General features: G+C 36.0%; 1 protein-coding gene across 1 annotated transcript; it reads right to left on the bottom strand.

Moving 5' to 3' along the window:
- Nucleotides 1–355: 355 nt before the first annotated feature.
- On the bottom strand, nt 356–9,770 carry LOC111898550 (uncharacterized). Its single transcript, XM_042902110.1, has 5 exons — nt 9,704–9,770; nt 9,505–9,614; nt 3,537–3,734; nt 3,265–3,437; nt 356–920 (listed from the first exon to the last, which is right to left on the bottom strand). Exons 1-5 carry the CDS (start codon nt 9,768–9,770, stop codon nt 356–358), a joined length of 1,113 nt encoding a protein of 370 aa, XP_042758044.1.
- Between the last annotated feature and the right edge of the window lie 16,938 nt (nt 9,771–26,708).

A 26,708-nucleotide genomic window follows, 5' to 3' on the forward strand; every position in this document is an offset into this window, starting at 1 on the left:
GTAATCAAAGGAGGTTTCAAGCATAAACAAGAATAGGGACGAGATGCTTACGTTTTGGAGTGAAAAGTGAGCCTTCACTTGATGATACATGAGAGAGAATGGGTAGTTCACGGCCGGAGCTTGGAGAAATGAAGAATAAATGAAGCAATCTCATATATATGGAGGGTGGTTCATAGCCCAAGCATGGGTTTACGGCCATGAACCTATTTTGCGGCCATGAACCACCTTTGAAGGTGTTCTAGGCTCGAGTGCAAACTATTTATTCCAAGATAACGCGTCCTAACACACAATCCTTGAGCGTACTAGGCTTTAGAACTCTTAAAATGACCCTTAACAAGGCTAGAAGGCAATGGAATTAAGTCTGACTCTTGGTTGATTGGATGGACTTATAAGATAAAGATTTTCGGGTTGTCACATAGTTGTTCAAGTTAAGATGAATCACCGACGGAGGTCCGTCGCACCATCTCAAAAGATCGATGATATGAGCACTCAGGATTTCATCGACACCCGACATTATTAGCAAATCGCCATCTTCAATTCCAACAATTCTGAGAAGATGATCGAACACCAATTGTTGACACGCCTTTTCGATAAACGAATTCTCCCCCTTTCTAAATTGTACACTGATTGTCCCGTAGGTTAATCTAGGTTCAATTAAATCGAATTTTTCTCGATTGATTACGAAATAGTGGGGTTTGGGGATGCTTGTGAAGGTGGAATTCGTTTCGAGAAGAACAAATTGAGTGATGTAAGGGTGGAGTTCGTTCCATCTGGTTGTAAGCATGTCGACCTTGTTGTTAAAGAGAACAACGTCGTATACTTTCTGAGGGTAACCACGAACTTCCCAACCATAGAGTTTGTAGAGCGATGTCATTGAAATATTTTCATGATAGTAATGAGGCAGATTTGCAGTGGAGATTCTTACATTTGTAAGTAAATTTTGTGTTCACTTTGTTTGGGTGTTCTTGATTTTGTGTATTGCTTTTCTCTTGAAGAACACAAAGGAACCAAAGGTTTGAGTATTCTTGCTTTTCTCTCTTAAGAAGAAGACGAAGTTCGATTTTGTGCTTAAGCGTAATAAGTCTTGACTTACGTGGCAATGATGAGTCGACTCACCACTGAGTCATCACCATTGAGTCATTGTTGACTTGCCTGCTTAGTTGACAGTTGACAAGGCAGTGTAACCTTCAAAAATGGGTAAATGTATGAAATTACCCGGTAAAACACAAGTTCGTACCCTTTAAAGGCAAAAAAAATCACGATGAACCATTTAAACCAATATACGAAACATTGTTGGGCTATAGTGACAATAACCCAAGAATAAAATATGGACTTACATCATATACAAATTGAAAATTTTTATCTTGGAATATTATATCGTGTTTCTTGTTCAAGGTTTCACACACAAGAAAGGTACACTACGTATATACTATAAATACAATAGATAAGGCAAGAATTTATACTAGAGACATGTTTCGATAAGAAAGAGTTTATAGTCAACCCGTTATGTATAAATACATTATATAGATAAGACATATTATAAGGCATTTATCAAGCAACCAAAGAATTTATTAAATTGTATTTGTCTAGGAAAGTCAAAATCAACGGGCCGACATTTATTGACCTTTACCACATTTTTCTTAACTTCTATACACACGCATGCCCACAAATTATATGTTGATCGTGAAATCTCTAGTTGATGAGGGTTAGGTATTAGGAGTCTCGTTCTAACACATTAAAATACATTTATCTTTTCATAAATTATTGATTTATATACGTATGTAAAATTTTGAATCAGCATGCGTATTTCATTTGTATGTTACATTGGACATTTGTCAAAACAATAGCAAGAAAATTATATAAAAAGCGTCTGGATTTTCTTTAAACAGGACATTTCGATGTTTATTATTGATTTGATTGATATATTTATTTTCTAAATATTTTTGTCTTAGTGTTTGACTGTTATTTCGTTGATATTAGAAATTTCATATGTGTCATGATGTGTTGACGTCGTTGTAAATGTAAATATAGCCACATTTTTCAACAGGTTTGGATGGTTAAGTTATAAGCATTTCTTGTTTTCTTGTTTCTTTCCATAAGGTAATTTGGTTAAAATACGGATAACATTTATTGTGCGGACGTGAGTAGACAGTGCTATTATAATATAAATACGTTCAACCACATATAAATATTGTCATTATCATGCATTCTCATTTCTTATTTATTTTTATTCTCACGCATCGTTTTATCATTCATTCTCATTCTTACATAATACAATTATTAAGAACACATTATGATATAATGAGAATCATAAAAAAAAAAATCCATAATAATAATAATAGTTATTTGAGGTTGAACGTATTCACATTACCAAACAACAAATTCTCTTAGGTGCCATTTGTTTTTTTGAAGCGATAGTATCTTAAATATGCGAACCACCTCTGCAATCCTCTGTAGCAGAATAGGGAAACCAAACGGTTGCATTATGTAATAAAAATATGTTTGTTTTTTAACCTCTGTAGATTGTTGCGATAAGTTAAAGTAAGGTGTGAAGAGGTTTGAAGCAGATAGTCAAGTGTTGCGCCACGCAGCACACATGCATCAGGTTTTAAGTCATAAGTCTTCTGAAAAACAAACAGCTGCGAAGAGTCAAGTGTTGCACGTGTGCGGCGCAACAATAAATGGCCAGAAGTGGTTTTTAAAAAAACAAACAACACCTTCTCTTTCGGGATCCCGAAGTCTTCATAGTCAGATCAATATGAGCCTTTTTTGAGACAAGGGAGGAGCCAATATTTTCTTTCTTCATGTGCAACTAGCCACTTGACATGGTCGTGTCAAGATCAGAAAGGGAGAAATGAGCACTAACACATGTAGCTTTGGATCCTGGGAATACCAAAGAAATCTTTAAGATCTCCCAAGACAAGAGATGAAAGTGCTTAAGGATCCTTACCGGTAGCCATAGGGACGATGGCAGTTGAACTTTCTTGGTGATTAGAAGAATCAAGCTTGAATGTCTTATCAATTTCGGTCAGAGCAAGAAAGTTCTTAATTCAATCTTTAGTATCTTCAGTGGGAGGAATTAGCTCGTCGAACTTGAAAGCTGCAAAAAATCAAACAAAATAAGAAGCGAAAATATCGGGATCCTTAATATAGAGACAAGAAACCCTATCCTTATTTACCTAGGATTAAGGTAAAATATTTTCACCGGGAATCGAGTCACATTTCACGAAAAAGTATCTCCCTTTCCAAGCACCATCGTTTTACTTGGACTTCAAGATAAGGGGTGGTTTTTCAGTCTTAACTTTCAACAGGAAACGAGAGTTTCCGAAAGTTGAAAGATCATAGACATAGGCTAACACGTTTAAACCAATGTTAAGGTCCATGGAACAATTCAGACGATCAATCCAATAAAGAATCCTCCAAACCGCCAGCATGACCTGGATATACAAGATTTTGGTAATTTCGAAGAATTAACAGATAATCCCGAAGAAGGGATAAGAAAGACCTAGGGTGAAAGGATACTCAGGAAAGCAAACCCAAATGGAAGAAATAAAATATGGTTGAATCCTGACATCAAAAGGTTTAAAAACAGTATCGGCAGGAAAGGTTCCAAACGAATTCAAAGCTTCGATACTATTGTCATCGAAGGTATAAGTTTCCTCGTAGGAAAGGATTTTTAGATCTACGAAATCATCGTCAAGTATAGCTATGATGTTTGCACGAGATCGAGCTCCCTTTTTTACCATATTTAAAAGAAAACAAAGAAGGAGAAAAAGAGACAAACGTAGTACCTTCGATGATATTTAGTGAACGCCCGGAAGAAAGTAAGACTTGACAACCCTAAGAAATTCTGTCACTAGTCACCGTTTGGAAATAATAGGAAAATAAATGTAATAGAAAGCATTGTAATATTCGGTTTTTAAGATAATAAGAATCAGATATGTTGTTACATTTATTTGCTAAAAATTGTCCATTAGACTCTAAAAATTAGCGATCAAAAAGTTGTGACGTTTTTCGATACAGTTAACATACTTGGATAGTACATGTTAACGTGATCTCAAGGATATAAGATTCATAAAAATCCAACTCCAAAGGAGAGAGTTATGGATTTTATAAAAATATAAATCAACCACGTAGTTAAAATTAATTACGTCAAAACAATACTTAGAGATTGGTTGAATTTTGACTAAAAGTGCAAAAAGGTGTTTCGTAGTACTCCTAGAGATATAAACTTTAAGAAAAAATTTGTTGAAAACGGGATCTATATGAGCAAGTTTTTTTTATAAAATCATTAATTCTTACCCTTGTTGGGCTCGAAAATGAAAGTCAAAACCAGTCAAAACAACCAAATGGAAAGTTATAGTACCTGTTGAGATCGTCACATAGATATAGAGAGGGTCTAGATTGGAGCACAAGAGGAAGTTATGATTTTTGAAAAAATCATTACTTGCGCTTCAAGTGTGCGCCTCCGCGCGTCGCGCACCTGACACTGGATTCGGTTAGACTGCGAGTGACGTGGCTGAGTAGGGAGGTGACACATGGCAACTTCATGTCGAGCCACGGTGTTCGAGTGCACATTACACATAGGAAATGTGCGACGCGCACCCCCAAATACCGACTATAAATAAAAGGTTGTGCCATTCAGTTTCAGTACACCATCATTCACTTCTCTCTTTCTCTCTGGTCCGTGTGCTACCTCATGGACTGGTCCCCGGAGTTACGAGCTCGTCTCTACCCTACATCAACGGTTTCAAACCCTAGAGTGAGTTCACGACCACTATTTTACTATTTTAAATGTTTTTAAGGGGAATACATGCTTATCAAATGGTTTTATAATAATGTTTATTTTATAAATGACAAATCATTTTATAACAAGTTAGATGTCTTATTGTAGTATAACTGTAGATATTATGTCTAGCTTTAAGCTATGATCTTATGTCTAAAGGTTATAATGCCTAACAATATAGGAGTAGGTGTTACCTAGATGTTATAATCGCTAAATTCCAAGGAAACCTTACTACCTAGGAGTTATGCAAGACAAGATTTAGGATGCGCACAATACTTAGTTGCTACTCTGTCCAAATACCATATTAAAATAATCATAATTAGGGTATATATATGACGATTTATATATAAGATAATTATGAGATCATAAATATAATTATCATATATATATATATATATATATATATATATATATATATATATATATATATATATATATATATATAAATCATTTGATGATATATACCTTAGAGAGGTATATACAAAGACAGTGCGATGTGTGTGTGTATGTGTGTGTGTGTGTGTGTGTGTATATATATATATATATATATATATATATATATATATATTGGTAATTATGGTAAGATAAAAGATAAAAGCTTAGGGGTAATGCTTTAGTAAGTTGGTTATTCATTCAAAGGCTTTGATTAAATTCGACATATCCCAATACCTATTATCGTTAATCTTGCGAGAGATAGGATGTTATGTATAGATATATACGGGGCCATGACAACCCCACCTGCGATTACTAGCTACAATCCCGACAAGATACCTTCCATATAAGTTACATTTGACGTCCGATAAAGCGTCGTGATTTGGGGTATATTTACGGTCATAACGTTGATTAATAAATATATCAAAATTCATGATTTTTTGTACTTTTTAAACATATATTCATATTCGTGTAAAAAACAATATTTCCGTTCAGATTCACATCGTGAACCTGTTCAGATTCACATTGTGAACCTTCTTAAATTCATAGTGTGCATAATAGTAAGTCAGATTCACAATGTGAATCTGAACGGATCGAGCTTTTTCACATTGTGAATATTAAAAATTGAAATATTTTACAGTTAAGATTCACAATGTGAATCTACACTGATCGAGGGTTTTTTTTTGTGAACCTTTTCAGATTCATAGTGTGTATAATAGCAAGTCAGACTCACAATGTGAATCTGAACTAATCGAGTTTTTTCACATTGTGAATATTAAAAATTGAAATATTTATAGTTTAGATTCACAATGTGAATCCACACTAATCAATGTTGTTTTAGTCGGTTTTGATGTTTTATTAATAGAGTAAAAAAACTAATATTTTTTTTGTATAATTAGTTTTTTTTTTTTTTTTTATAAAAATAAACTTTTTTTTTGATAAAAATAAACTTAAATATTAAAAAAAAACTAACAAAATGAAGTGAGTTTTTTTTCAAAAAAAAATCGTTTTTTATATATCATTACGGATCTCTATGGAAACAGGATGAAAAATCGAAAACAAGGGTATATTTATTTTTTTTTTCAATTAAAAATGTGGCCTAAAAAAATTTTAAACGAAAAAATTAGATGGATTTTTTGGTAAAGAGGTTGATTTTTTAGTATAATCCGGTGTGCGCATCCAATGTACAATTGTACATTTATTTCCTTAGTCGTTGATCATTATGATTTCCGACACTCACGATTGGTTCTTTGCTCCATGTTAATTATGGTTTTTTTATTGAGCCTCAACATATATATATATATATATATATATATATATATATATATATATATATATATATATATATATATATATATATATATATATATATATATATATATATATATATATATATATATATATATATATATACGGTTGAGATCGGTTGAGAACTCAAAGTTTCCCGAAAACTCGAGAACTAAAAGTAGAGCGTTGGATCAAAAGTATTTCGTTAAGGACATGATAGTCATCTTACCAATTTCATTTAATGTTTAATTTTTTTGTTTTATTTAATATATTAATATAAATGTCTAAAAATTAACAAAATAACTAAAAATTTCGGATTTATTTTTTTTAAAAAAATAATTTTTGATTTTTTTTTAAAAAATGGAGATTTTTTAATTTTTTTCAAAAACATGAATTTTTCAAATAAAAAATGAAAAAAAAATATTTTTTAAAAAAACCATCTTTTTTTTTTTTATAAAAAAATGCATTTTTTTTTTCAAAAAAAACTGCATTTTTTTTTTCAAAAACAAACTGCATTTTTTTTTCAAAAAAACAACATTTTTTCTAGAAAAAAACTGTATATTTTTTTTCAAAAAAGCTGCATTTTTTTTTCAGAAAAAATGAATTTTTTTCAAAAAAAAAAAAAAAAATAGCGATTTTTATAGAAAAGTGCAAATTTTTTCAAAATTGCATTTTTTTAACAATAAAAAACAATGTTTTAGGAGCATATATGTATATTTTTTCAAATGCATATATGCATATTTCTTATACTATAATATTCGTAAGTAAATTATAAAAATCTCATTTATGTTAATCATTCTATAAACATAATACAAGTATTTTATTTTATATAAAATAAAATATAAAAAAACTACAAAGATTCACAGTGTTATCATTTTTTCATATCAAGATTTTCATATTTTCTTCAATTTATCACTTTTCACCTCTTCAATATTTTCCAAAAATTCTTCAAAATCTACAAGAAAATAAAAAAAAATTGATTAATGCAAGAACACGCACATGTATATATTATGTAAGATTCACATGTGATTATATAATATGATATTCACATTTGATTATATCTTTTAAGATTTATATGTGAAATTCACAAGAAAATTAAAAAAAATAATTAACGAAGAACACTTACACAAAATGCATGTGTGCATATCGACGTAATTCATATGTGATTCACTTGTGATTTACATGTGATTAATATGTGAATCACATATAATTCATATGTGATTAACTTGTGAATCACATGTAATTCATAGGTAATTCACTTGTAATTTACATGTGAATCACAAATTAATCATATGTGAATTACATGTAAATCACATGTAATTCAATGTGAATCACATGTTAGTTACATGTGAATCACATATAATGCATATGTGATTTTCATGTGAATTACATGCGACTCACATGTAATTCATATGATCCATATGTGATTCACTGTGATTTACATGTGAATCACATGTAATTCATATGTGATTCACTTATGATTTACATGTGAATTACATGTAATTCATATGTGAATTACATATAATTTACATGAGAATCACATGTAATCCATATGTAATTCATTTGTTATTTACATGTGAATCACATGTAATTCATATGTTATTCACTTGTGATTTACATGTAAATCACATGTAATTCAAATAGATGAGATATATATCATCTGTCTCTTTGACTATTTATGCAAAAAAATAATCAGTTTTGGTATACTTACAGTTACATGAACTGAAGGTGGGTATGTGGATGTACAGAGACTATATCCTAAAACACAAAGAAAAAAGGGCAATGTCGGAACATATTCTTGAGGATTTACATCCAGTATTAAAAAAAAGTTTACAGAATCACTCACTATATGTAGTCTTTACTTTAAAGCTCCAGCCTCCATCATACACTCACCAAACCATGAATCTAGTGGAACATAATATCATTAGAATATAATTTGTTAACTTTAATTAGTTATGTAACATATAAAATTAACTAGCATAAATAAAACACCATATCACCTACATACATGGTCTCCTAACTCAGAACACACATTATAACCTATACTTCACAGTGAGTAAGAAACATGTCATCCTCTAAGGAATGATAGATTCCACCACCATCAAAAGCAACCAACTAAACAAACTCCACCACACATGTAATTCTTCATGCTAGTGGTAATTAATTAATTTCATAAGTGCTAATTAACAACTAACTCATGAAGAAAAAGAAAAAAATTATCAATTTTTTTTTAAAATGAGTAATCATAACTTGTCACAATAAATTTCCAAACAAACAAACCAAAATACCTTCTCCATAGTGCCATTAAACCATTAAACATGTAAAACACTGCGTATTGGCCTGCCTCATACATACAACACAATTGGATTCCTGAATTAAAAAACAAATTAGACATCCCAGAACTTTAGAGTTCAAAGAAATTATAAATCTTTACATATTTACACATATATAATAAAACTAAGAAATTGGAACACATTCTAGGATAAGTATGAGATTTTACAAAAAACAATACATATTTATTAATGGTAATCAGCATATGACCTTATACGAATGAAAAAAAAAATCAACCTAATTCATATATGAATGATTATTTTGTAGTTCAAGGAGCAACATTCTAGGATTAGTATATCAATAATTTTATCAAATCTCCATCCAAAAGAATTGTTAATCAACATATCTATTTAAACAAATGGTAAACAACAACTTTAAAGTAAGCATTTATATACTAAATCAATTGATCTTTTTTTTTTCAAAAAAAAAAAAAACTTTTATTTAGGGCATTAATTGTAAAGCTTACTTTTTTCAAAATGGCAATAATGTCCTCGTGAGATGACAAAGTAGCATGGGATGATTCAACATGTGTGGTGTAATTAGAAGCTACATGTCTTGGGATAGACAAGAGATATATCAAAAAACTGGTTTGAAATCTACATAGAGTAAATAAAGTCAACATAATTTTTTAACTATTAAACTTTTAAAGTATTTTCTAAAAGCTTTACCTGAGCATAAACTTTTCTAACTTCAGAATTTATATCTGTAAAACGTGGAAGATACACTATGAGTCTATCTCCCAAACACAATGCATCTCTATTTGGCAAAAGAAAAGCAACTGACATATATACAAGCAATTACATAAATCAATAAATCATAATTCATAAATGATTTAAAGGAAACAGATTGTTTAGTTTATAAACTTACATGGTAAATTTGAAACATTTGACTTTGAGTTGCCAGTGACACAAAGGATATGAAATTTTAGAAGCATTTCATAAACTACATGACATCCTCTTTTTATTTGGTAATTAAGAGGTGAAGAAACAATGTGATCGATTTATTTCAAGCTGTAAGAGTTGTTTTGTACGACTTTTTCCATCTTCCTCACTATAAAATATATATATATAAAAAATTATATAATGTGGTGATGTTAATTATGTAAATTGTTAACATGAATACCTTGTGAGAAGAATTCACAGCTCCAGCTGGATCATTAGGTAAAGAAAAGAAACATATATTGTGATTTCATTTTGAGATTGAGCAAACCTATTTAACGATGACATCTATAGTATAATTTGATACTAATTAAATAAATATACACAAAATAGAACATGATTTAGCACTACAGGAAGAAATCTCCTACTACTAATCAATCAGGGAAGAAAACGTGAAAACGAGATGTTTACCGTCGAAAAGAGAGATATGTGGCTACCGCCGGTACGAGATATGTGGTCGGGTACATTTTTGGTGAGATAAGAAGCCGTAAAAACACCGATCGATCGAACGCGTCATTATACTCGATCAATATAGGATCATCTTCTCTAATAAAATATTCCAGAACTGAGGCTCATCGATCTTCTCCAATACTCTAGATCTGGTGAAGCTTCAATCGACACCGAAAAAGGAGAAGGGGGAGCAGTTGTCGCGGCTTGCGGTGGAGAAAAAGGAAATCGATTCCAATTTCTAGATCAACGACGACTAAAGATAACGACAATTAGGAAGAACATGAGCGAAGGGAGAGAATGGTGGGGGTTGAATCATGGTACTTCATCACAAAAATGTCCCTGAATCATTTAATTATCATGCCCTCGTGTTGTTTTTTTCCCAAGTATTTACAAAAAATGTCATAAAGGATCTTAACCTTTTATTATTTTGATCTAACGGCCCTAGTTTGGTTCTCGGGTTCTCGGAAAACTTTGAGTTCTCAAATGATCATTCCTCTCTCTCTCTCTCTCTCTCTATATATATATATATATATATATATATATATATATATATATATATATATATATATATATATATGGTTAAGTTCAAATGAGAACACAATTTAATGTGAGAACCTGAGAACACTACTTTATGTTACTATTCTACTATGAATTTAATATGTATTGTATTGTAGTAATTATAATATGAGTATATTCAATTTTATATTGCTATTCTACTATAAAATTTATATATATATGTGTATTAATTTAGTAAATTCTAATGTGAATGTTAAATATGTGATTGTTCATATATTCGGTGATGAATAATGTCATAAAGTTGTACATACAAAATTTTAATGTGAATATTAATGTGTGATTGTTCGTATATTTGTTGATGAATAATGTTATATCGTTGTATATACAAAATTAATAGGAGAATAGTAAACATAAAGTAGTGTTCTCACGTTCGCACATTAAATAGTGTTCTCATTTGAACTTAACTATATATATATATATATATATATATATATATATATATATATATATATATATATATATTAAAACATTTCGGATACATAATATTTTATTATTTTTGAAGTTTTATAATATTTTATAGTTTCCAAAAGAAATGTTTGATAATAGTACATTATAAATTGTATGAGGCGCTTAATTTTAAATATAGATAATGATAGATTAGGTAATTTGGCAAAAAGAAAATTTAATTAAAACTCAAATGTTAATTAATAATGTTAATTAATAGATGATGTTGAAAAAGTAATAAATCTTTGTAGGGTTAACCATTGAAGACGAAAATCTTCATAAATGGTCCGTATGGTTTCCTAAAAATCTACTTCTATGCTTAAACTTTTAGTTCGCCAAAGATTTGTCTTTATTGTTTAAAAACTTTTAATGGATGATCCTTATGGCCAACTCCGTCATTTTTATGTTAAGTCTAAACACGTGAGAGGCATGTGAGGGAAAAGTCATCATTACCATATCACATTGACTATTCTTGAATAGCAACCTTTTGACTTTTTAATAGCAACCTTTTGACTTCATGGCATCGATACTTAACTGGACCAGAATTCAAAACCTCCATTGTAACATCCATAAATTTTATACCAAATTTAAACTTTTTCGATCATAATGAAAAATCAAATAGCATCATTTACAAAAATGTTTTCAAATCAATATTCATCAGAGTGTCCCAAAATCATAACATAAGGATGAGGAGTGGTACGGTCACGCCTTCGCATTGCCATGATGTCCTGAAGTACCTGAAACAATAAACTGAAACTATAAGCCCGATGGCTTAGTGAGCTAGCCCCAAAATACAAATACCACACTAACAATGCCATATCGGTAACAATCAATCAATCAACATGCATACTGGCCATCGGCCTAACTGGACCGTCCTACTGGGCCTACAGTCTATCTGAATCTATCCCGAGCCTTAGACATGATTAGTCCGCCTCGCGGACCTGCAGTTTCCCTGGACCGCTTATAGGGTATGTTGGCCTTCAGCACAAAGCAGGACCGCCTCAACCCAACCAACAATCAAATAACCATGTGCGCATAACTATCATATACTGGCATACACAAACATCAAACATATCTACCTTACTGATCATCAATCATAGAATTCTCTCGTAACTAGAGTACCGACCTAGCAGGTCACTAACATACCAATCCTTACGGATCATAAGAGCATAACATACTGTCTACCTTGATTCCGATCTAACAGACCATAACCACATGTAGCATACCATAACAATAACAACTAAAGGTTCGGCCTTGGTGCCGTAGACCCTATTGATATAGTGAGGATAACTCACCTTGCAGATGTCGACTCGGAAGATAAACTCCAACTCTCGGATCACTTGACACAGGCTCCACCACCTATGATCATAGTACAATAGACTCATAAGTCCTTAACCTTATAAGGTACTCCATAACCCACTAGTCAACCCCTGGTCAAATTCAAAGTCCTCAGTCAAGGTCAACAATCCATGTTGACCCCCAACTCGCCCAGTACCCTCGGCTACTCGCCGAGTTCCTTGAAGCACATTCCAACTCACCGAGTCATTGGGGTAACTCGTTGAGTTCCTTCGATTCTTGTCCAAACTTTAAGGCCACCCGTCGAGTTCCCTCCTTGCAACTCGACGGATATAAACGCATACATATCCTAGGGAAAACTCATCCGACTCGCCGAGTTGTTCTTCAACTCGTCGAGTCTTATGGTAATCTTCATTGGACTCGCCGAGTTGTTCATCCAACTCGTCGAGTTCACGACCATCTTCATGTGACTCGCCGAGTCAACCTTGCGACTCGCCGAGTCCATTCAATCCTTTTTCCATACAAACTTGTTTTGAGCCATGCAACGGCTCCAAATCACAGATCCAAGCTTCTAGGGCATGCTTATCACGTAAAGTTGCAAACTTTATGTGCATGCATGGCTATAAAGGCTCTAAATGCCTATTTCAATTTCTTAATGGAGCTTCATGCTCATTAGGCACCTCAATCATGACCAAAACTATAACTTTATGCTTCTAGCATCCAAGGAGGGTCCAAATCTGAAGTTACAACCTCAGATCTAGCCCATAGCTCATCTTTCCAACTTAATATCTCACAAAAACCCTAAAACTCAACAAATAGAAGAGATTCACAAGGAAAAAGGCGATTTGGTTACCTCCAAAAGATGATAACTGAGATAAGTGTTGATTCCCACACTCTACTTGCTCCAATCTACTTCTCCTCTAAGCCTTCTCCCTCCAAAGATCCTCTTTTCAAACTTCAAACACACAATAGGCGCACATACACGCATATTAGGGTTTTAAGGAGCTCTCAAAGACTGCAAAGGGGCCAAAGGAAGCTGAGGCTACTTTAAATAGAGGTGCAAACCCTGGGATCTAGGGTTTCATCTGCCAGCTCCTACTCGCCGAGTCCTAATATGGACTCGTCGAGTAGGTCACTTAACACGCGATCCCACCTCGCTGCTACTCGACGAGTAGGTCAACCAACTCGTCAAGTAGAGCTTAGCCCAACAAATCATATTTAAACAATACCTGAGAATCGGGGCGTGACAACTCTCCCCCACTTGAACTAGACTTCACCCTCGAAGTCCGCTGGGATAAACAATGCCGGATAATGCTCGCGCATCTCCGCCTCCGGCTCACATGTCCACTCGGATCCCCTCCAATGTTCCCACTGTACCATTACTAAAGGTATTTCCTTGTTCCACAGAATCTTCTTCTTCCTTTCGAAAATAGCCACAAGCCTCTCCACATAGTTCAGGTGCTCATCGACCTGAATGTCATCCAACGATACCACTACCTGCTGGTTCATAATGCATTTTTGCAATTGCGAAACATGAAATGTGCTGTGGATCCGACTGAGCTCCTCCGGAAGCTCTAGCCTATAAGCCACCCTGCCAACCCTGGCAACAATCCTGAACGACCCAATATAACGGGGACCTAATTTTCCCATCTTCCTAAAGCGGATCACACCCTTCCAGGATGAGACCTTCAGGAGAACCATGTCGCCCACCTGAAATTCCAGCTCAGATCCGCGTCGGCCGGCATAACTTTTCTGCCGACTCTGAGCGGTTTGCAGTCGTTGTCTAATCTGTTGTATCATCTCAGTAGTTTGCAGAACTACCTCTGTCCGACCCATCACCCTGTGCCCAACCTCGCCCCAGCAGACTGGGGTCCTACACTTCCGCCCACACAACAACTCGAAAGGCGGGACGCCAATACTGGAATGATAGTTGTTGTTATAGGCGAACTTTGCAAGTGGTAGGTGGGAATCCCAACTCCCACCGAAATCAATGACACACGCCCTCAACATATCCTCGAGGGTCTGAATGGTCCGCTCACTCTGCCCATCAGTCTGCGGATGGAACGTCGTACTAAAATGCAGTCGCGTACCCAGTTCCTCATGGAACTTCTGCCAAAAACGGGAAGTAAACCTGAAATCTCGATCGGAAATGATAGAAACTGGAACCCCATGGCGAGAGACAACCTCGCTGACGTACAGGTCGACCAACTTCTTTGCCAACGAACTCTCCCGTATGGCTAGGAAATGGCAACTCTTGGTCAATTGATCCACGATAACCCATATAGCATCGAACCCCCTTGCCGTCTTCAGCAACTTCGTGATGAAATCCATTGCGATCCATTCCCATTTCCACATGGGAATCTCCAAAGGCTGCAGCTTACCATGCGGCCTCTGATGCTCGGCCTTGACCATCCTACAGGTCAAGCACCTCTCAACAAACCAAGCGATATCTCGCTTCATGTCAGGCCATCAATAACTCGAACTCAAATCACGGTACATCTTGGTGGCTCCCGGGTGAATAGAAAAACGAGACTTATGAGCCTCCTCCATCACTGTCTGCCGGACCCCTCAGGACATCGGAACCTAAACCTGACCGTAACGGGTCAACAATCCACGACTATCCTTAACAAACCGGGCACTTTCGCCCTTAATCCTCTCCAACTTCCAATTCTCTAGTCTCATACCCTCAATCTGAGCATTCCTGACCAAACCCACTAGCGGGGAATCCACCGCTATCCTCATACACCTAGCTGGGGTCGAGGGCCCAGTTGACTTGCGGCTCAGAGCATCCGCAACCACGTTTGCTTTACCAGGATGGTAAAGGATCTCGCAATCATAGTCCTTGACCACATCCAGCTACCTGCGCTGCCTCATGTTCAGGTTCGGCTGTTCCATGATGTGTCTCAAATTCTTGTGATCCGTATATATAGTACATTGGACCCCGTACAGATAATGCCTCCAAATCTTGAGAGTGAAAACCACCGCTCCCAACTCAAGATCGTGCCTAGGGTATCTCGTCTCATGCGGCTTCAGCTGCCGCGATGCATAGGCTACCACCCGTCCTCTTTGCATGAGGATTGCCCCCAAGCCTGTGATGGATGCATCACAAAATACCATAAAATCCTCAACTCCCTCGGGGAGTGTCAACATCGGTGCTTCGCATAAACACTGCCAGAGGGTCTCAAACACCCTCTGCTGCTCAGGGCCCCACCAGAAATCCACCCCCTTCCTCATTAGACGAGTGAGGGGTACGACAATCTTGGAGAAATCACGAATGAATCTCCGATAATACCCTGCTAAACTCAAGAAACTCCTGATGTCTGAAGGGGATTTCGGAGTCTCCCACTGCATAAATGCCTCCACCTTGTCCGGATCGACCAAAATCCCTTCCTGGTTAACGAGATGTCCGAGGAACTGGAACTCTCGTAACCAAAAACTTGCATTTTGAGAACTTGGCATACATGCGTTCTCGCCTCAGCACCTCCAGCAGCTCCCTGAGATGCTCCTCATGCTGCTCTCGGGTCTTGGAATACACCTAGATATCATCTATGAACACAATGACCGAGAGATCGAGCATTAGTCTGCAGACTCGGTTCATCAAATCCATGAACACTGCTGGTGCATTGGTGAACCCAAACGAGATCACCACGAACTCATAATGATCATAACGAGTCTGAAACACGGACTTCTCCACGTCTTCCTCCCTCACCCTAAACTTATGGTATCCTGATCTCAAATCAATCTTGGAAAACCAAGATGCACCCAGCAGCTGATCGAAAAGATCGTCTATCCTCAGGAGCAGATAACGGTTCTTCACCGTTAACTGTTCAGCTCCCTATAGTCAATGCACATCCTGTGCAAACCGTCCTTCTTCCTGACTAAAAGGATCGGTGCTCCCCAGGGTGAACTACTTAGACGAATAAGCTGATGATAGTTCTTGCATCTCAGGCGGTGCCAAACGGTACGACGCCTTGGCGATAGGGGCCGCACCTGGCACTAGATCAATCCTGAACTCAACCTGCCTCACCGGAGGCACTCCGGGTAACTCCTCCGCAAACACATCAACAAACTCTCTAACCATCGGGACCTCTGAAACTGAGAGCTGCTCTCTAACCCGCGTATCTACCACATATGCAAAATAACCAGCACACTCATGCTGAATATACTGTCGAGCCCTGGCTGCCGAACAAAACCCTGAACCCGACCTGGTGCCCTCACCATATACTACCAGTTCTTCCCCACTTGGGGTTCGAACCACCACTCGCTGTCCCTCACAGTCGATTCCTACACTCTACTTGCTCCAATCTCTTTCTCCTCCAAGCCTTCTCCCTCCAAAGATCCTCTTTTCAAACTTCAAACACACAATGGGCACACATACATGCATATTAGGGTTTTAAGGAGCTCTCAAAGACTGCAAAGAGGCCAAAGGAGGATGAGGCTCCTTTAAATAGAGGTGCAAACCCCGAGATTTAGGGTTTCATCTGCCAGCTCCTACTCGCCGAGTCCCAATATGGACTCGTCGAGTAGGTCACTTAACACGCGATCCCACCTTGCTGCTACTCGACGAGTAGGTCAACCAAATCGTCGAGTAGAGCTTAACCCAACAAATCATATTTAAACAATACCTGAGAATCGGGGCGTTACGTCCACTTTATCAATTTGACGCATAAACATTAAATCAGTCACCTTCAAATTTAATTCCATATCAAATTGATTCTATAGTCACTAACCTTATATATATATATATATATATATATATATATATATATATGATTTATCACCAGAACTAAAAAATCATGACATCTTGATTCACCAACAACAATATTAGATTTCTCAGAGTAAATCGATCGATCTCCATAAACAAATGGATATTAAAAAATTAGATCGAACTTATGAAGTGAATCAGTTTGATAATATTTGATTTTAGGAATCAAGATGATCAAATAGAAATGTATCCTTGATAATCTTCACAGATAAGTTGGTTGATTAAAATTGATTTTGAAAATTTAATGAAGACAAGCAAACAACGTAAATGTTCAATAAACGGTAACTTGAGAATAAAAATATTGTTAGTAAGATCAAACATAGAAAATGATTATACAAATAGGAATGAGAATGTTGATTAAATAAGATACAAAACATCAAGAAAGGTCCATGTGGCCGACTATGAAACAGTTTTTGAACATGTTGTTGAACAAACTCAGAATCAAGAGTTTGAGAAAAGTTCATGGGGTGCATACAACCTCTCGTGGCGGTGGAGGTGGGCGTAGTCGTGGTTGTGGTAGTGGAAGAAGTGAGCATGTCAGGTGTTGTTTTGGGTGTGGTGAACTTGGTCACATTATTCGCGACTATTTGACGACTAGCTCTTTTGCTAAGAGTAATGGGCGATAGTAATTAGTTTTTCTTCTCCTTATGTTTGGTTTTGGTGATCTTTCTCTTTACTTGAACCTATGTGAAAATGATTAATAAAATCCATCTCATGTTACTGACTTCACATCTATGACTTACAGATTGCTTGTGTACTCACTTTTGAATATATATTCTACCAAATTGTAGCTCATTTTTCTAAAAGAAGTCAAAATGTATGAGGGGAGGATTCCAAGTTTTAGGTAATGATCCATCGAACTCTGATGCCATGGAAACCACTTCTAGGATGGCCAAGTTTAGATTAAAACCACTGAACACTCCAACTGAAACTATGAAAATTTCAAAACCAAGAAACCCTTTATTGATGAATTACTAGCAAAGATTAAAGATAGAGAACATGAACTGAAATTATGTGGTGAAGAACTTGATGGTCTATACCTTAATTTGAACAAATCTACTATGAAATTAGGCTTTGTTCAAACCAAGAATGAGGAAATGATTGTAAACATGAACAATCATAAAGAGGATTTAGAAAAACTAAGAAACGAATTATCATCTACAGAAAAAAAAGAAGCAGAGGTTTCTCGAATGTATTTAGTAATGAAGAACAAGCTTGAAGAGATTAGAGAAGCAAATGAGACTATAGATTTTGAAACGAAGAAGATGAAGGTAGAAACAAAACAATGGAGGAAAGAAGCAAAAGTTATAGCTTTTGTTTTGGTTGGAGGTGAAGTAATATCTTCTAAGACACAATAACTTGAATCTCATGTGTTGTATTATAGATGGAGGGTGGTGGTAGTCCGGTGGTGGTTGTCGAGTAAGTGAAGAGGAGTAGGTGCTAGAGGGTGAAGGGAATAGTGGAGTTATTTTTATATTTTTTATTATTAATAAAATCGGACAACTTCAAGAATGGTCCCCCTGAGGTATGGAAAAGATACTTTTTCCCTCACATGTTTGGACTTAATAGAAAAAATTAATGAAGTTTGCCAAAATGACCCACCATTAAAAGTTTTTAAACAACATGGACCATCATTGATGACCTAAAAAATTAAAGATTGAACTCAATTTATTAAAAACCCACAAGGACCTTTTATAAGCCTAGTGGGTGTGGGCGACTAGTTAAGGGGTGTTATCACACCCAAAAGTTGTCACCTCACATACCATGTCACTCCACGGTATTATAACACCAAGTGAGGAAAGGGACAACATGTTATAACACCCTTAATTTTCCATGTCATCATTTTTTTCATTTTTTCTTTCTATTTAACTTTTAATATTTATAAAAAAAAACCAATTTAATAAAACATGTTATTAAAATAAAACCTAATTAAACATAACATTTCAAAATTTAAAAAAACATTACAACAAAAAAAAGTAACACTTATAAAAAAAATTGCATTTTTGCCCCTAAATTATTCATCTTCATTTTCATCATACATAGTTCGTTGTCCTAGTTGAAATTGCACGTGTTTGGGTTCTGAAGCCGAATACTCCGCAATATTTTGTCCTTTATCTTTAACCACCAAGTTATGCATTATGATACATGCATACATTATATCTTATAGAACGTCTAACTGATATGGTCGTGCCACATGTTAAACTATGTGTCATTTCGACTTTAGAACTCCAAAAGCACGTTCCATATCCTTATGTGCTCCTTGTTTTCTCTTGAAAATTTTGTCTCTTGATTCCACTCTGTGTTGAAATGACTTCATGAATGTGGAATATGCTGGATATATTTCATCCGTAAGGTAATACCCAAACTTATATTCATTTCCATTCACTGTGAAATGAGCATCTGATGTCTTTCCTGACAAAATATCGTCGAATATTGGTAATTGATTAAGAACATTGACATCATTGTTGGAACCCACAACCCTGAAAAAGTAATGCCAAATCCATAAATCTTGGGAAGCAACATCCTCTAATACCAAAGAAGGCGTTCCATGATGACCACTTGCATACTGACCTTCCCATGCTACGAAACAATTTCTTCATTTCAAGTGTGTGCAATTAATGCTTCCAAGCATACCCAGAAAACCATTTCTTTCTTCATGTGTTGCATGTAGTTTTTGCATTTCATTCAACGAAGGTCATAGAAGCCAAATTTGAGATGGCTAATCTCCTAAACTAATACGAAAAGAAAGAACACGATTGAAACAATTTTCTTCTCTTTTCAAAAAAGGGAACTACAAAGCTTTAAATAACAAATACAATCTACCACTAATGTCTTGAAATGTGAAAGAAATGGAATCATGGGATACTACTTATTGTAATCTAATATGCCTATTAAAATGATATGCATGAGAAAATAAAGGAAAACTAATAGATGATGTACGACCAAGTAAATATGGACGTAGAAGTATTCCAAGTAACTCCTCCATTGACCATGTGACTATGATGTCATATTAAATGGTTTGTGCAAATAAACTTCACCAAAGGTTTTGATAACACCTATCACCAATCAATACAAACTTTCTCTTGCAGTTCTCTCATAGGTTCTCATATAATCGTCAATCGAATCAGACATCTCCCCTATATCCATAAGCTTAATTGCGACATCACATTTCTGCAACCCTGTAAATTATCGCTTATCTCTGGCGTCATTTCTCATTTTGAAAAATTCATACTTAAACGTATATTTAATATGTAACACAATGTATTTAAGTTATGTAAAAGCTATATTTATAAATTACAAAACTTGAAAGAAACAATATCAGCTTTCCAAATCATTGGCTATCCGAAAAAAATCATTTTTTCGCAAACAATACCTTCTTTTGAAATTGCGTGGCTGGTAGACAAAGTCATCCGTAATGTAATCATGAACTAGTGTCATACCCCCAGCCTAGGCGGCAGAACATGTCGGGCTGTGCGACTTAGTTCATGGATCACAGTTAACTGAATATATAGCACAAGTACATCAATAAACAAACAGTAGTTGTATTCCATCTTGAAGTTTGAATACAAGGTTCTTATAGGTAATAATAGAGTACATGATTTGCATTAAAAAGCCAGGCAGATATAACAAAAACTAGTAAACTAGGTCGCCTGAAATCCATGAATATTCCATCATCTGAAATGCTTGCTTAGTGATTCCTAAGAATACATGTAGTTTTGAGGGTCAACACAAGGTTGGTAAGAGAAAGGGCAATTGCATGACTTTTGACTCTCATGCAAGCCTTGTAGTACATGGTGATGTCACTAACCTCAAAAAGTCATAAAAACCTTCCTAGATTTTTTTTCCAAGTTCCGGACATCTAATATTTTTTTTCCAAAGTGGCGAATGATAGAGCCGAATTCAAGAATTCCAAAAACCCAAACAGATTAACTTTTCAAGTTGTAGAACTCTAGAAAATCTCATTTAAAGATTCACGTTTAATTAACCTGAAACGTTCGATTTTTTTAACTTTTATAAATATTTTTACTAAAAAAAATTTAAGTACGGAATTAAATAATAGACCATAAGCTGAGTCCAAAAATGTTCTCGAAATTTTCATCTGAGGTTTGCAAGTGCTTCAACGGATCGAAACGGTTTACGCAGTATAAAGAAAATCAATATTATACTAGTTTAGTTTCTTATAACGGTGGTATCTTTTGCATACATACTTTGTTTTTGACATTCTTTATATTTTCGGAACTAGGTGACCATGTACTATGAGACTAGTGTAACACCTAGTTTCAGATTTGCCTTGTTTCTTGGGGCTACGACCCAATCATCAGTTGTCATGGTGTTTAGAGCTTCAGGAAAGGAAGGATTTAGCCCATTGCGGATGTAGTTTCCATGGTTAAGTGATCCATGTGTTCGATTGTGTCTTTAGAGGCCAAGGGTATAATCGTAATTTGACATCTCGGTCCTTTTGGGATTTTGGATTTTTGTTCAGAAGGTTTTGAGGTGAGGATAAGCTTATAGATGTGTAGAGCTTCTTGCCACCTTTTCGTGGATATAAATAACGTCGAAAACGGAGTTAAAATGAAGAAGTTATAGCCGTTTGAAGTTGGAGTGGTTCAGGTGAGTGATCGTTGACTTATTGACAAAGCTAATTTAAGGCTCACAATGTGAGAAGCGCCTGATGCCCCAAAACCCTTCTTTTAGGGTATTTAAAGGTATGAGATGATTAGGGATGCTTCTCCTCAGCCCTTTTCACTCCCAAGACCTCTGGAAACCCTAATCTCATCCCCCATTGAAGTCCTTGGTCATTCTTGGTGTGATTCATGAGTTTTTTTGGGTCTTTGAAGCGCATTGAGGAAGAAGAAGATCATTGTGGTGCATTTGTTGGTATTTTGGCTTCATCATCAGCTAGTTGTGGAGTTTTTGGACCTTTGTAAGTCCTCAAACTCATGCCTTTCCTTTCCTTGCTTGCTATATCTAAGTTTCCATGTAACTTATGGCTTGTAATGTTGGCTAGCATTCATGGGATCCATAAAGTTTGCAACTTTATGGATCATGGTGGTATCTTAAGTCTTATAAGTCTTAGATCTGGATTTTGGTCATGGTTTTGGACTCCAAGTTTGAGTCTTGGACCTTTTACTTTCATTTTGACCTAAGTAGGTGTTTAAGTCATGTATCGAAAATATGTGACGGAAAAGCTTCGATTTTTATGGTCATTGGGGTCTAGACTGTCCCATGTTAAAGCTTAACGGATTAGGAGCTTAATGCTCATTTTTAGTCAGATCTGGACTCACGACGTGAGGAATGAAGCCTCACGGCATGAGAGCGTGTTCGAGTAAGTTTTTGGGACAAAGTCACGACCTCGTGACGTGAGCATAAGGTGCTCACAACGTGAGCATCACCTGTGCAAGTTTTGGACTCTTTAATTGTTGACTAGCTTGGTATTGGTCTTATCCTTTAGTTTGGGCTCATAATGGACTAGGGATTTTAGAATAATGGACTTCTGATTGGGCATGTCTTGTTGGGCTTGCCCTAATGGGCCTTGGATGGTGAATTGGGCCTTAATGGGCCCAATTTAGTTAGGCCTTGAGTGGGTCCAATGGGCTTGGACCTTTGGGCTATCGGAAAATCATTGGTTCAGAAGAGTAAATGGCCTTTAGGGAAAGACCCATGTAAGAGTTTGGGGCCAATTTGGAAAATTGGGCCATTGATGGGTTTATGGATTTGATAGTTTTGGGCCTTAGTTGTGAATCTTGTTGGGCCAGGGGTGAAACGGTCATTTCACCCCAAGTATGGATTATGGATCATGATTTTGGGACCCAATTGCTAATTGGGTGATATTTTGGTATTGATAGCTCGAGGAGCTGCCAAGACAACAACTAAGGATTTCTTGCAGTGGACTTCAGCAGTGTGAGGTGAGTTACCTTGTTATATGAGTGGGTCGAAGGCACTAATGGCGGCATGTTAGTAGTTGTTTACAGTAGAGATGATTGTATTTGTGATAATTGTTTGGTTTGCCACTATCTGTATGTGATTTATGTGCTTATATGCTTGGATATTATGTGGTAGTGGTAGGGGTGAAATATACCCCATAACCGGTTAAAAGAGACCGAAGGGGACGCCATCACCCAGATATGCTCGGCAGTATTCGGTTGAAAGAGACCGAATGGAAGGCCAACACTTAGATATGCTCGACAGTATCCAATTGAAATAGACCGAAGGGGGGCTAACACCCAGATATGCTCGGCAATATCCGGTTGAAATAGACCGAAGGGAAGGCCAGCACCCAGATATGCTCGACAGTATCCGCTTGAAACAGATCGAAGGGGATGCCATCACCCATATATGCTTGACAAAGTATTTGTTGTATGGTATGTGGTATGATGGGGGAACTCACTAAGCTTCGTGCTTATAGTTTAAAGTTTTGGTTTCAGGTACTTCTTCGAAAGGAAAGGAGTCGGCATGATCGTAGTGCATCACACTATGATTTCCACATTATGAGATCTTTGGGAGTTGTACTCTGATGTTACTTTTCTATGATATGTTTTGGTTATTTAAAATACTGGTTTTGATTATGAAATGATTTGATACTATTGATGTTTTAGACTATTGGTTTTTATAATTACTTATTTAAAAATGAAATTTTTGGTTCTGAATTTTGGGATGTTACAACTAGAGTGGCTGCTTTGCTTACAATTGCTTAATATAAAATATCAGTTTTCAGATGTTTTAACTAGGGTTACAATTTGTGCTTTATGATTCATGTGAGATTTTCCACAATTGGAAGTAAAATACCATCTTGTATTATATTTTAATCATAATAACACTATTTATTTTTCCAAAATATGCATTAAAGCTTAATAGGTCGGGTTACAAAGAGGTTTGCAGTGAATTGACTATCTATAATTTTAGACCTAAATTCTGGGATGTCACATTACCTCCCCGTTAAAGGAATTTCGTTTGTAAATTGTTTCGTTCTAGACTATTTTGTTCCACTAATGGAGGGAGCACCACTAAATAGTTGTGGGTACTTCTGTTTCATCTGATCTTCGTGTTCCCATGTAAACCTCGACCCTCTACAAGAGTTCCATCGGACTTTTACTATATGTATGAGGCTTTATTTCAGGCTTTTGATTTCTCGACCCATGATCTCCACCAATTCCTCTACAAAGTGAAGCTTAGTGTTGACTTGGATTGCTTCGAGATGAATAACAAGGTTCTCACCAGAGAGACACTTCTTAAGATCACACATGTTGAAGGTATCGTGAACTTTGCTGAGTTCTTGAGGTAACTTCAGTTTGTAAGCCAGCAGGCCATCCTTTCCAGGACTTTAAAAGGTCTGATGTATCAGCGATTTAGTTTACCTCGTTTTCCAAATCTAATGACACATTTGCATGGTGAGACCTTTAGTAGGACATGGTCTCCTACTTTTAATCCTAGGAATTTATGTCTCAAGTCAGCATAGCTTTTCTGACTACTATGTGCGGCCTTTAATCATTCCTTTACCTGAATAATATTTTCTGTTGTTTCATGAATGATCTTAGGACCAGTAAGTATGGTATCTCTAACATTCTTTCTAGCCAGTTGAGTATCTCCAACTTCTACCCATCATATCAAAGAACGGAATTTGTTTCCATATAAGGCCTTAAATGGAGTAACGTTTATGCTAGTATTAACTATTGTTGTATTAAAACTCAACTAGTCGTAAGTGGGTATCCCATGCATTACCAAAGTCTAGCACAAAAGCGTGGAGCATGTCTTCTAGCGTTTGTATTTTCCTTTCACTCTGTCCATACATTTTAGGATAATATGTATTACTCATGTATACTTTGGTTCCTAGGGTCCTCTGTAATGATTGCCAAAATCTGGATTTGAATCCGCTATCTCAGTCTGAGATAATAGATATTGGCATACCATGCAGTCTGACTATTTCCTTGAGATAGGTCCTAGTGAGTTTCTCCATCTTGTCAATTTCTTTGATAGCTAGAAAATGGGAGGACTTTTTCAACTGGTCAACCACTACCTAGATGGTGTCATAACCGCTTGAGGTTCTTGGCAACTTTGTTATGAAGTCCATGGTTATCTGTTCCTATTTCCAATCTGGGATTGACGGTTGTTGTAATATACCTGATGGCTTCTGGTACTCTACTTTGATGTTGGAGCAAGTCAAACATTTACTGACATATGTGGCAATCTCTACCTTCATGTTAGGCCACCAACAAAGCTTCTTGAGACCAATATACATCTTATCTAATGTGGGATGTATCGAATATCTCAACTTATGATCTTCTTTTAGAACTAGACTCCCGACTTCACCAAGATTTAGAGTCCTAATTCGGTTAATGAAATATCATGTTCCGTCTTCCTTGAGGTCAATCTTTTTGTCCATTCCTTACAAGTTTTCTTCCATGATATTCTTATTTTTGAGTGCTTCCAGCTGTGCGTCTCGAATTTGGGTGGTGAGATTGGAGTGGATTGTTAGGGTTAGATCCTTTACACGAAGTGGATTTGCTCGTTCTTTCCTGCTTAAAGCGTCTGCTACGACATTCTCTTTACCATGATGATAAAGAATTTCACATTTGTAATCATTTAGCAATTTGACCCACCTTCATTATCTCATGTTGAGATCAAAGATGTGTTGAAGGATTTTGTGATCGGTGAACATGACACACCTCGTTTCGTATAAGTAGCGTCTCCAAAATTTTAAGGCAAACACTATAGCTCCCAATTCTAAGTCATGGGTAGTGTAGTTGGCCTCATTTGGCTTAAGTTTTTGGGATGCATATGCAATGAATTTATTCATTTGCATCAATACCCATCCCAACCCTTGGTGAGAGGTGTCGCATAATACTACAAAGTCTTCTGTTCCCTATGGAAGGGACAAAATTGGTGCACTGCAAAACAAATGATTCACTTTATGGAAGATAGACTCTTGTCTGTCTCCCTAATCAAATTTCTTGTCTTTCTAGGTTAGAGTAGTGAAAGGCTTGGCTATTTTGGAGAAGTTCTTGATGAATCTTTGATAATTGCCTGTAAACTTTTGGAATTAGCGTACTTCAATTGGCGTTACTGGTGCCTTCCAATCTCTAACCGCTTCGATCTTCACAGGATCGAGATGAATCCCTTTGCTACTGACCACATGGTCAAGGAAATGCACTTCGTTAATCCATAACTCACATTTAGAGAACTTTGCATAATGTTTCTCCTTTCTTAACAGTTCCAGAATTAATTGCAAGTGTTGGCCATGTTCTTCCTTGGTTCATGAATATATTAGTATGTCATCGATAAACACAATCACAAATTTATCTAAATAGGGTTTACACACCCGATTCATAAGGTCCATGAATACGGATGGTGTGTTGGTCAGTCTGAATGGCATAACCAGAAGCTCATAGTGACCGTATCGAGTCCT

This window comes from Lactuca sativa, chromosome 5, assembly GCF_002870075.4.
Source record: "Lactuca sativa cultivar Salinas chromosome 5, Lsat_Salinas_v11, whole genome shotgun sequence".
Taxonomy (NCBI): Eukaryota; Viridiplantae; Streptophyta; class Magnoliopsida; order Asterales; family Asteraceae; genus Lactuca; species Lactuca sativa.

What these genes read in the sequence shown, in the direction of transcription:
- LOC111898550 (XM_042902110.1), bottom strand. Translation starts at nt 9,770, where the DNA reads ATGCTTCTAAAATTTCATATCCTTTGTGTCACTGGCAACTCAAAGTCA. An exon ending in AAATGTTTCAAATTTACCAT is followed by an intron (nt 9,615 to 9,703) that starts GTAAGTTTATAA and finishes TATATATGTCAG; the next exon opens with TTGCTTTTCTTTTGCCAAAT. An exon ending in CCCCTTATCTTGAAGTCCAA is followed by an intron (nt 921 to 3,264) that starts GTAAAACGATGG and finishes TACAAATGTAAG; the next exon opens with AATCTCCACTGCAAATCTGC.